The 13,362-nt window shown below is 36.1% G+C and overlaps 1 protein-coding gene across 2 annotated transcripts in view; it reads right to left on the minus strand.

Annotated features, from left to right (window-relative positions):
* Nucleotides 1–13,362, minus strand: part of Focad (focadhesin) — a 268,590-nt gene that overhangs the window by 145,958 nt on the left and 109,270 nt on the right. For both annotated transcript variants that reach the window (XM_033757649.1, XM_033757648.1), the window contains exons 11-14: nt 11,232–11,336; nt 10,709–10,810; nt 10,075–10,205; nt 8,092–8,218 (exon numbers count right to left, since the gene is read on the minus strand). In XM_033757649.1, coding sequence (XP_033613540.1) covers nt 8,092–8,218; nt 10,075–10,205; nt 10,709–10,810; nt 11,232–11,336 — 465 coding nt within the window. The remainder of the gene's footprint in view (nt 1–8,091; nt 8,219–10,074; nt 10,206–10,708; nt 10,811–11,231; nt 11,337–13,362) is intronic.

Consider the following 13,362-nt stretch of genomic DNA (forward strand, 5'->3'; position numbering starts at 1 on the left):
TGAAAACACTAAAAATTAATGCTTCAGCTCAAAACATTTTTACTAGACTCATGCAGAACTAGTGTAAAATCTTATGAATCCAAAAAAACTGTGAAAGCATAGGAAGACTCGAAATATTATGCTCAAGAGTTCACCGATAATATTGTAATATATGATCAACTGAACACAAACATGAACAATAAAAACACATGATGATATATAAATCATACAATAAAGTGGTGTTTAAGAAAAATAGCGATTGGACAGATGTGGTGATGAGTGCATGTAATTCCAGCACTCCAGGAGCTCAGGCAGGAGGATCACTGAAAGTTCAAGGCTAGCCTGAACTACGTAGTGAGACCATATCTCAAAAACAACAACAATAAATAATAATAAAGATATAAACTTTGAATTCACATATACATATACCTTTGAATTATAGACATATACCTTTAAATTCTGGCTCTAGTACATTTTAGCTATATGAACTCAGGTAATTATTTGACTTTTGTCAACCTCTCAGAAGAAAATAGAACCTATCATATATAGGGGTTTGGGGTACAAATTAGTTAATAATTATAGTGCAGCATGTTTACCAATAACAAGCACTCAGTAAAACAGCAGATGCTTATTATTATATATTATTACAGTATAACAGTTTTCTAGTTGAAAGCAATCTAATTACATAAAAACAGAAAAAGTTTATTTTCTTTAAACATGAACAAAGTAGTAAAGAAAAGAACACAAAATATGTGTTTATCTGTCTTTCATGCCGTTGAATAAGCTCTCTTTGAAGGGAAAGGCCCACCACCAAGCTCATGCTTTCTAAGCATCCCTTCCTCAGAAGTATCAGGTCATGGGCCAGGGATTTAGCTCAGCGGTTCCGCCGCCTGCTTTACAAGTCTAAGGTCCCGAGTTCAATCCCCAATACCAAAAATACAAAACAAAACAAAAAAAATAATTATCAAGTCATAACTGTTTCCCTCATCACTCCGACAATTATAAAATGGAACATGGCCAATAGGGAAAATTAAAAGCAATGAAGAAGGAAATATTCTAAGAATCTAGGAAGAAAATTTTCCAAAATGGTAACTAACATAAATACAAAATGAAATTGCTTAAGAAATGTTAAATATGGGCTGGGGATTTAGCTCAGTGGTTCTGCTGCCTTCCTTGCAAGCTCAAGGTCCCAAGTTTGAACCCTGGTACCAAAAAAGAGAAAAATGAAATGCTAAATGCATTTACCAAATTGCCAAAATTATATGATATATTGATAAAATATTATTATTATTATTATTATTATTATTATTATTATTATTATTTTGGTACTGGGGGTCAAACTTGGGACCAGCAGAACCACTGAGATAAATCTCTGGACCTAAAATATAATTTAAAAATTTGGAAAAGCAGCTCAGTATTATTAATCATCAGGGAAATACAAATAAAAATCCCATGAAACACCAGTTCATACTCATGAAGATAATTATAGTTTAAAAACACAGATAATAACAAGTGTTCATAAGGATGTGGAGAAATCAAAACTTCTTACACATTGCTGGTATAAACGTAGAGTGGCACAGCCCCTCGAGAAAACAGCCGGAAATTTCTTAAAAGGTTAAAAGAGACTTACCATATAAACCTACAATTCCACTCCGAGGGGTATATTTCCAAAAACTAAACCATACACATACACACAAAAAAAACCTATACACAAACGTTCACATGAGTCAAATAATAAGAGCAATCTAACATCCATCACTTGATAAGTACATAAAATATGCTATAGCCATACAGAATATTATTCAACCACGCACACACAAAATGAAGCACTAACACTTGCTTTAACAAAGCATGAACTTTGAAAACATAATCACAAGGAGTATATACCATGATTCTGTTCTCAAAATGTCCAGAAAAGGCAAATTCACTGAGAAAGAAGGTTGATAAGTGGTTGCCTAAGGCAAGAGCAATATGGAATATGCTGACTTGAAGGTGAGAAGGACAGGATGTGGGATTTGGGGAGGGTAGGTAAGGAAAATGTTCTCAAAGAGGTATGGTGATACTGTGTAATTGTGAATATTGAAAACTAAATTATATATATTAAACTGATGACTTGCATAAATGCAAATTATATTCCAATAAAATTGATTTTTTAAAAAAGAGAATGTTTCTCACAGCCACTGTTCTGAATTAAGTCAAAAAAAGGAAGAAAATTAAGGCAAACAGGGCTAGAGTGAGGCAAAAAGTGATGAAACAAGAACAGCACAGGGGGAGGAGAGCAAGGGGAAATAAAAAGGATTAAGATGTGGTACGCAAACATACCAACTCCTCATGATGAATGTAATCATTAGTGACTGCAAACATGTACTAATAAAAATTTAAAATTAAACCTGGGCATGATGGTGCATGCCTATAATCTCAGCACTTGGAAGATTAAGGCAGATCACCAGGAGTTTGAGGCCAGCCTGAGCTACATAGTGAGTTCAAGACCAGACTAAACTACATAGCAAGACCCTGTCTCAAAAAAAAAGAAAAAGAAATTAAAAGAAAACATAAGGGCAAGACAATGAAAGTGACAAACTCTTGGCCTATTCAATGCTTTCATTTTTCCAAAGGAGGAAGCTTCAGAATTATAAAAGAACATGAGTCTCAGAGTCTTGGGTCTACTTTTATGAACCATGTGACTTAAAGATACTTAAATTTCCAGAGCCTCCATTTCTCCACTGTAAAATGAAATTTTATAATCCCTATATCACAAAATGTCCAAATTCCCAACAGGTAACCATCAAATACTAGCTGTAATATTCTAAAGTAGATTATCCATAAAAAGAAATGTATGAAGTCCAAATCTGCATGTCAATACTGTTAAGAATAAACTTCTCTTTCCAATTCCAAACTGACTGACTACATCCTCCTCTTTATGATCTGCCAAAGATTCCTTGAACTTTTCTTTCTCTATGTTGTGTTTAGCAAAGCAGCACCAAAGAAACCCATACTGGAAACAGTCTTTATCCCAATAAATTTGACACTTAGATAGAGTCCACCCTTTAAAAATATAATCTTTCATCAATAGCCATGTAATTAAGTTAAGCAACAAGGTTAATCTATTAAAAACAAAGGAATTTTTATTATAACCTTGAAAACTGAAGAGTTCATTACCAAGTTTAATGAGGAAACATGTGGCTTGTTGTGCCAAAGCAAGGTTGGAAAAACTCTGCAAAATCTAATTTTAAATGGTTTTCTAACTGAGGTATTTTCTCAAAGCTTGAGTTATTCAATTTATTCATTTATGCTTGTTGATTTGTTGTATTTCATTGTTTTAGGTTATATTTCTGTACTCCTAACAATATTTGATTGTTAAGAATCTAAAGATTAGTGCGTAGACAAATAACTATCAACTGCTGCTGGCAAATGGATTCACAACTCTGCTGAATATTTTCATTTTTGAAGCTGGTGGCTACAACAATGCTTCTTCACACACAGTTCAACTAGAAGACAGTGTAACAGCCCCACAGAATCTATGTTGACTTCCGAGGACAGTATGCTGGCCAAAAAACAAAAGATTAGCCCCAAACTACTAAGTGCAGCCTAGCAAAATCTGCTGAATTGAGTAAATTTTACTTTAACACACGTCATAGAACATAACAGCAGCAGCTTCACAAATAATGAAATCCTACACTTAAAGCTTCTGAAAGCCTTGAACAAAACAGAAATATACATTACCACCATCGAGGCTCATCACAGGGAAATAGGTTATTTTTCCTTAAAAGATAGCACACAAAGCTATTCATTAAGAAACATGTAAGCCGGACGTGGTGGCACACGCCTGTAATCCCAGCACTAGGGAGGCTGAGGCAGGAGGATCACTGTGAGTTCGAGACCAGCCTGGGCTACACAGTGAGTTCCAGGTCAGTCCAACTACATAGTGAGACCCTGTCTCAAAAAATAAAACAAAACAAAAAAAAAGAAACATTTAAAAAGAGCATATTTCTTACCAAAATTAACATAATACAATCAGTTTTAACATATACCACAACTGTGGACATTTCTAATATTTATAAAGAAAATATGGTATATAGAACGTATTTACCACTAGTAAGCATCAGTAAAATAGTTTAGCCTCTAGCCAAGAAACACAGATGCAAAAAAACAAATGAAAGGAAATCAGCACTTTAAAAAATAAAACTGTTAGGTTTCCCTCGCCTTAAGATGGCTGCTACGTAAAATAGCCTTCTCCTCCTCGTAATGCCCTGCTTCTCGTCTAAAATATGGCTTCTACCACAGGCCAGTATTCTTCCCAACATGCCCCTTTTCCCACCAGAAGAGTACCTGATACTTGCTACCTCCTAGAAACTAGTGATGCCACAAACTCCCCCAATCCCTAACCACTACATCACCCAATCCCATCCCAGTTCCTATAAGCCCCACCCCAGCACCCTATCTCATCCATATTGCTCTTTCTTCTTTGTTCAGAGACACCCTGGCAGATCCTCCCATCATAAAAGCTTGTTATGATTCTGGTCTGATCTTGGTTTTCAGCTTTTTTACCTGAGAAAAATGAAGCTAGGTGATTGTTGATATTGCATTATTATTAATTGGTGCCCATCTTGTTACAGAGAGAATTTAGGAGAGTTAACAGTTACTGTTGTATAGACAATATATTGAATTCTCATTTCGTTTGCAAGGTATCCACAAAAGAGAATTGTTTGTTTGTTTGGTTGGTTTTTTTGAGACAAGGTATCACTGTGTAGTTGAGACTGACCTGGAACTATGTAGCCCAGGCCGGTCTCGAATTCATAGCTATCCTCCTGCCTCAGCCTCCTGAGTGCTGGGATTACAGGTATGCGCCACCACACCTGGCCTTTTTTTAGCTTTTTTGTTTGTTTTAAAAGGGAATTTTAATTTAAAAACATATATGGGAGTTGGACTTCATAGTAAATGTGTTAAGAGCAATGCTTCACATGTGTTTAACCGTAAATGTGAAGATACAATGGGAAAGAGAAATGCCGTTAACCAAGAAAAGGATGGAGTACTGATGTATAAAACAAGAGATGGACTTTGATAAATAAAATATCTAGATTTGATTTCTCAATTCCTACAGAGGACAAAGAAGTAAGAGAAGCAAAGTAGTATAGTAACAAGAGTGCACTCCAGATTATCTTTGTGGTTAATGGTCTGGATCAGGGGAATGGATTTGGGAATGAGTACTCCACAACTAGAAATGGTCTCCTGTAAGTATGCAATGAAGTAGCAATAGCCCTGCTAGTGAAGGGAAAGAATACTAACTGGTCAAAGAAATTAAATCGCTATCATATATTATGTTAGGTTCATGGGAAAAAATAAATTGTTTAGAACCTCCTCTACGGCACTGACTATATCCATTTAGATGCCAATTCATCAGAAGAAAGCTCTTCTATAGTGGCATCTATAGTGCCAGATATTATGCTAGGTCTTTTCTGTATGTAATCTTATTGCAAATAGGTAAATTCATTAGATATAGGCAGTTAGACAGGGCCATCCTCAAGAAGCCAACACAGAGGACAATCAAGACACTTTAACTCAATGCCAAAACTGTAAAAAGAGAGAAACTACTCCCCCCTCTGTTTCCCCTGGGGATAAATAGAAGTGATCGATATTCTAAATAAGTACCCAACACATGGGTAGAGGGCCAAGATCTTAACCCAGCCTTCCCAAGAAATATCCCTGACCCCCACCCTCACTGAAAATCCTTGTGTGCTTGCTATGTGACTTGCTCCCCAATTTGACCCCCATTTAATCAATATTACCTGCGTGACTGTATTTGTAATCTTACTGGTTGGTTAAGGTTTTGTACCACCTCATGCGCACCTTGTAATTTTCTACTTTGTACCTACCTCACCACATGGCTTTGCTGTCTAAAACTTTTTTTTTTTTTTTTTTTTTTTTTTTTTTTTTTTTTTGAGACAGGGTCTCACTATGTAGCTGAGACTGACCTGGAACTCATTATGTAGCCCAGGCTGGTCTCAAACTCACAGCAATCCTCCTGCCTCAGCCTCCTGAGTGCACCACTAGGTGTGCGCCACCAGGCCCAACTATATAAAATATCTTTGAGAAATGGGGAGGTCATGCAGTCCACTTTCCTGTCCCCCTTCTGTCCCTATAAGACAGAAGTTTTTTCTCTCAATAAATTTTTCCTACTCTTAACCTCCACTGTTCCTAGAATTAACTCTTCAATTTCAGAGACGAAGAAGTCACGTTTGAGATATCTAGTAGGTTCGGGAGTTATATCTCTTCCCCTGTATCAATCTCATTTTATCCTCATTTGAAAAAAACAAGTCCTCTGTGAGATTAAATAAATTTAGCCATAGGACATACAACTAACAACATACAACTCCTAGGAGTGCCTAAGACCAAAGATGCCTTCTACTACATCAGGCAACTTTTTTTTTAGCCCCAGTACTGACCACAATTAATACTGATGTCTTACAGAAACAGAATGATGCAAATTAGTGTCAAACTCAGGGCTTTTCTGGTGCCGGGGAAGATAAGCATTGACAGACTACAGCGGCTTCCTGGACGGCTGAAGAAAACAATGAAATTAGGAAAATAATATAAAATTGCTGTTTATTAGGGGGAAGGTTAATTTCAGAATGGAGTCAATGACTATCAAGAAAAAAAACAATAAAAAGGAAATATTCCAAAATGGTTACAAAGGTCAATTTTTAGAGGTGTTAAGTACATATAGGATTCTTTGTCCTCAAGTTTTTGTTAAAAACTGACCTAATAAGAAAGTTTCTAGTTATTTATTAGCAAAGTAATATGATTAGTAAAGTAATACTTCCCGGTCCCAGATGACTGACTGAAGAAATAAATAACTAAAGTCCTTGTTTATATATCACAGTCTCCTGTCATTTTAGTCTTCTTCCACCAAGTTCTAACAACTTTTCCAACTACCGGTCACAGGGCCTGAAAGCACCATCCTTAGCACACAGCAACTTCTAAACAGCAATGTTTTGAAGTTATTCACGGTCTGCTGACTTAAGAGTTCACACAAAAAGAACATGTGCATTCTCATACCAAGATCTGAAGGAAATACAGAACTTCTCTCTGAGGTTCACTCTCTTGATTATAAAATGGTGTTATTTTCTGTTCTGCAGAGTTGTTAAGAAATGTACATGAGCCGGGGATTTCGCTCGGTGGTTTCACCACCTGCCTTGTAAGCCCAAAGACTGAAGTTAGATGCGTGCGCCACCACGCCCGGCCTTTATCATTCTTTATCAGCCATAACTAACATAACCTGAAGAAAAAATTCCATTTAGTATCACTTAAAAACTACAGTATTTAGGGGCCAGGCATTTAGCTCAGCGGTTCAGTGGCCAGCCTTGCAAGTGCAAGGACCCAAGTTCAATCCCCACTACAAAAACAAAACAAAACTATAGTATTTATGTTCAGTATTAAAAACGTTGGTTTTGTTAATGAATGATCTTTGATGTGATTACCATATTTCTTCAAAATAGTAGATTCTATCTGTAGTTCTGGGAACAGTCTAAAATTTAGAAAATTATTCAGAAATTTGGTTCTAACATTCACCCATTCTGCCAAATCTAATCACTAGGGAAGAAAGATTCCTTTGCTAATCTTCAAGCCAATAATAATTTTTGCTGGCTATGAAAATGCAAATGGCCCATGGCCATTTCCTCATCTTACTTGATTCTACAATGTTCTAATCACAAATTTAATAAATAAATATACCCATGTTCCATGAATATAAAGTTCCTTACCATCTTAGCAAAAATAAAAAACAAGGAACTCTGAAAATGAAGTTTTCTTGAGTCTCTAATGAACGTCTACATGAGAAGAGTGGGGACTAGGGATTAAGCTCAGTGGCACCAAGCCTGCCTTACAAGCATAAGGTCCTGAGTTTGATCCCCAGTACTGGGAGGGGGAAGAAAAGGTGGTTTAAGACCCCTCCTCTAAAAACTATTTGTCAAGTAAGATCCTGCCTTATTCTTCCAAACAAAATTCTCTGAGAATTAATATTCAGACCTCTAGTTACCTCAAGTTAATCTTACATCCTTAGGTATCAAAAAATATTTTCTCCAAAGCTATCCAAAACAATTAAAAAGCACCAACCTCTGCTTGGCAGAGTGCATGAAGACCTTGTAACACCAAGGCTGCCGGTGTAGCTTGATCAGGCTTGGTACATTCATTCAGCACCTGAGAAATAGCTGCCAGCATATCTGCACCATGCTGATAGGGCCTGCAATAAATGACAATTTAAAAACAAAATTAGAGCAAAGCGCTCTAACCATTATCAGATCTACCTCCAATGTGTTGAAATTTTTCCAGTTTTAGGAAATTATTTCCATTTAAACTGTTGTAGTCAGAGTTTGAAAGGGAATAGATTTAATATAGGACACATAATTTATAGGATTATTTTATAATATTTACCCAAAAAGTCAAATTCAGAGGAGTACAAGAGATCTGTTCACGCACTAGAGACCTGCAGAATCCAGCTGAGGGCCTGGATCCCACACAAGTTCAGGTAAAGGCCTAGAGCCTACGGGAATATTTCATACAAGTCCATATCAAGCATCTGTACTGGGAAGGCCCAAAGTGGTGGAAACTAGAAAGCCTGTGGTGGCAGGGTGAAGGATTTATGCCATTAGGCTGAGGGATCTGCACTGGAGCCAGGAAGTGATGCTCAAGGCAAAGAGCAGAGAGCCCCTGACAAGAACAGTGGCCATGCCCAGCAACAGTGAGGACCCAGATGAGAACAACCAAGTTCACATCAGGAAAACCAGCTGCAGCAAGCTTCTCCAAGGAAAACAGCAGCAAATGATCTTCCCCGCTCCAGTTTTCCCCTCCAGTTGTTGCCACTGCCAATAGTTCTCAAGTGCATTTTCCATGCCCAGAGCCACACTGATTTGATCCAACTGGGTGTTCCAAGTTGACCATTAGTTAATCCACTACATATACTGTGAATTGCCTTATAGGATTCCATTCTTTTACAGTCCAAAAATGAAAATAATTTTCCAAAACTGGAAAATTTGAAACATCTGAGGAAACTAAAAGGAACACTGAGAAGTTGTAAGAAGAATGATCTGTCTAACATCCAACATGTCCTAAACCTCAGCCTCAAGAATGTCAGGTAAGTATGTCAGTTCACACTCTGAAGTTTTCTCCACGCCACTTCTCAATAAAATCCAAACTCCCGGATCACGGTTATACACCTATCTATTCTGGTCCAAGATGTTATGTGAAATGTTATCATCCATGTTGTGGGCCGCAGGGCCATGCAACTGCACCACCTCAGGAAGAACCAGGTGCACTGTAGCCAGAGACAGAAGTGGGAATGCTCCTGGAATTCTCAGTGCAGAGGCCTGGTCAACACATGATACTGTGAGACTTAAAGTTACTCAGATGCATTCAATCTATTTCCTCAGTAACTATCTCCACTTCACCCATATCAGGAAAAAGCAAGACAGCGCCATGCTTGTGCTATTTCAGTCTTATATTCTCCACCCTACTAAGACATGATCTTGAACAGCACGGTCAGTTCTCCTATCTTCATGTCTTCCTAAAAGCATAAAATAGAAGGAAATTCAACATCATTTCCATCCCTTTTGTAATTCTTAATAATGTCATACAGTGAATCACAAATAAAGCCTTGCCTAGTAAAGCTACTAATAAGAACCATGTATACCTTAGAGAAATATAACTGACTGTGCTTAGTTTTTAAGAATTTATATACAGAAAAGTAAAAAAACATGGTATTACATGTTTACCATAATATTATTTACAAAAAAATATAACTATCCTATGAACCTAAGTAAAACTAGACCTGAAAAGAAAGATATATTTGCTTCTCAAAATTATTTATGAGGCTGGGGATTTAGCTCAGTGGTTCCAGTGCCTGCCTTGCAAGCGCAAGGACCCAAGTTCGATCCCAGTACCAAAAAAATAGAAAAAGATTTCTCAAAGTTACTTATCAGTAGTACCTAATTTTACCATCAGATACTATGAACTGAAAAATAAGTGATTCCTCCATGCAATAAAAAAATTAAGCAAAAAATACATCACAATATACATCCTCAGAAGTTAAGCACATCTCACCTTTGCTTGCATATGTCTCTGATTGATGCGGCTTTTGCAATCAGCTTCTCCCACTGGAGTTCTTTGCCCACACTGAGGGAAGGCTCGTCAGACATGGCCATGAATCGCTGCAGCTCAGGATACACACGATCCTAGTGAGACAATGTCACAGAAAAGGGAATTTCCTAACTTGAGTCAAGTAATCATTATCTGCCTTTATGCAGCACTTTTATTTCTAAATCTTACATTAGCAGAAATGCATTATAATTTCCAATGCAAATCAGCAGAGAAGAATGCTGCTGTGATTGTTGAGGATTTTCTTACACATTAGTGTACAGTTGCTCATCTCATAAAACAAGAATTGGCTTAATCTCATCCTAAGGACAGGATCCAAGCACAACCATATTTCTCTCACTTGCTCACAAAACTAAAGACAAATTTTACAAATAAGGGAATAAGACTGTATTTTCATATTTTTAAGAGCTAATCACAAATGAATTTTAGATCATAATAATTTTAGATCACAATAAATCAAAATTTCTCAATGCAATCATTAATGCATTCACTCATACCACTAAATCAAAGTACTGTCATACATGACAGCTGTCTTCTGTAAAAGAAACATGATTAATACTCACACAATGTGTAAGTTTACCTGCTTTTCCCACAAAGATGTCAACAGGCGCAAAGTAACAGCTCTCAGTTGAGGGGTGCTCCCAAGCAGTTGGATTACTCGAAGAATCTGTCCAATACACACCTAGGAAAATGTCAAGGAAACTTTGGTTTCATAAATATAAATGTAGCCAATCTCAAGGTTGCCAAAAACATTTTTAAACATCTTATTAAGAGATACAGATGAAATGGAAGCTTACTGAAATATTACCCTCTTCTAAAATGATAGGAGATAATTTGGTAGGAGCTAGCTAGTGATGCTGGGGGCATAGGAACTAATCAGAATGATCAATATGAAAACTTGGTTATTATTAATATTAAATATTATAATAAATACTTGTGCCTTCTGACATTACCTCCTATAAAACATGGCCAGACAGGGGAAGTAGTGATCATGGCCAAATTTAGAGCTTAAAATTTCATAATAGAAAACAGAATTCAATATACTACTTGAGTCCACACACACAAACACACACACACACACGAAAACTGGTTAATATACTAACCTTGTGAACACCAAGCATAGGTAAAGTATACAGTATATCATTGTATAATACAGGTTCCAGTGGTCTCCCCAATTTGAACATTAAAACTGGAATCAGATTTGGTACCTAAGATGAATTTAAAGAAAATGTTCATTATGCTTTGTTCTAAAAGAAAGTAACCTATAAACCAATGTTTACTTTTTTCTTGAACAAAATAATATGACAATGAATTAGACTTAAAAACAGTAGCTATTTGATTTGAATTGGAATTTTATAGTACCACTAATATTTTACCTTTTACAATTAGCTTCCAAACACCAATTAAAAAGTATTTTTCTTAAACTATAACATTAACTCAGAGCAATACAAAAATTAACATATATCCTACCCCAAAATATATAATTCTAAAAGTCACCACTTTAGCTATATGAACAATAAAATAGTTTCACACAGTGAAATACTGTAATCAATTAGGTTACTCCAATAATCAAAATCAGCAGATTATAAAGAGGCATGTTAAGGATAAAATTTTCCCTTTATTTCAATCTTTCTGCATAACACCAACAAACAGGAAAAATAAGTTACTCATGGATCACAAAGCTTAATACTAAAATGGCAATATTTTCAAAATTGATCTATAAATTCAGCACAGTTCTCAATCAAAATCCCAGTTAGCTTCTCTGCAAAAGATTGAAAGACTGGGCCAGGTACTTAGCTCAGTGGTTTTGCTGCCTGGTTCACAAGCACAAGGTCCCAAGTTCAAACCCCAGGACCAAAACATATACACACACACATACACACATAAACAGAATTGAATTCAGAGTCCAGATATAAATGTTCACATTTATAATCAACTAACTTTTAACAAAAATGTCAAGAAAAAGAAGTCTCTAACAAATAGTGCTGAATTCTACTAATTGGATATCTACCTGCAAAGGAGTGAAACTGGACCCCTGTGTCACATCACATGTAAAAACTAAGTCAAAATGGATTTTAGACCTAAATGTAAGAGCTAAAGCTATAAAGATTTATAATGTTGAGTCACGTAAAGTTTTCTTGATTATGATACCAAAAGCACAAGCACCAAAGAGAAAATGGATTTAATCAAATTTAATATGTCTGTCCTTCAAAGGACAACATAAAGATAGTGAAAGGCGAACTACAGAATGGAGGGGAGGGATATTTGCAAAGCATACATTCAATAAGGGACTGTTATCCAGAATACAGAAAGATTTTTTTACACCTCAGTGGTGACAAAACAACCCAATTAAAAGGGGTAAATGATCTAAAAATGTATTTCTCCAAAGAGATTTTTTTTTTAAGTGGCCAGTATAGACTGGGAAATATGGTTCACATCATTAGTCACAATGCAATACAAATCAAAACCACAGAAAACACCATTTCTCACTCCAGGGGAAAGCTATAACCAAAACGAAAGATAATAAAAATGTCAAGGATATGAAGAAATTGGAACTCTCATCTGCTGCTGGCAGGAATGTAAAGGAGTCCCTCTGGAAAACAGCCTACTTGAAGCCAGTTCGGTACTTCCTCAAATGGTTGAGCAAAATTAACACACTAGCAATTTTACTCCTTGGTGTCTACCCAAGAGAAAACAAAATAAAGGACAATAAAAAACTTGTAAATGAATATACATAGCTGCATTATTCACATTACCCAAAAGTAGAAACAATCCAAATGCCCATCAATGGATAGGTAGATAACTAAAATGTAGTAAAAGTCCATTGGAAGCTGTTTTTCCCACCCAGACTAGTATTATTATCTTTAAAGGGTGATGGAGAAATAAATTCCATGACAAAGAGCAGCTTAAGAGGTGCATGAACACCAAAACATCACTCAAAAAAATACTCATGAATATTCTGGACAGAGACAACAAAACCAAAACTTTGGACACAATGAATACAACCAACGTGAGTAGTAAAGCAAAAAGGGAAAAACAAAGGCGTCAACCAAAAGAAAAAAAAATTGTAAGAATAAGTCACCATCCAGTAACAACTCTCAATATAAATGGCTTTAACTCCCCAACTAAAAGACACAAATTAGCAGACTGGGTCAAAAAACAAAACTCAGTGTACTGCATTGAAGAGACTCATCCAATCCAAAAAAAAAAAAAAAAAAAAAAAAAACAAAAAAA

Source organism: Fukomys damarensis, unplaced genomic scaffold (assembly GCF_012274545.1).
Source record: "Fukomys damarensis isolate Sample0158 unplaced genomic scaffold, DMR_v1.0_HiC HiC_scaffold_31, whole genome shotgun sequence".
Classification (NCBI taxonomy): Eukaryota; Metazoa; Chordata; class Mammalia; order Rodentia; family Bathyergidae; genus Fukomys; species Fukomys damarensis.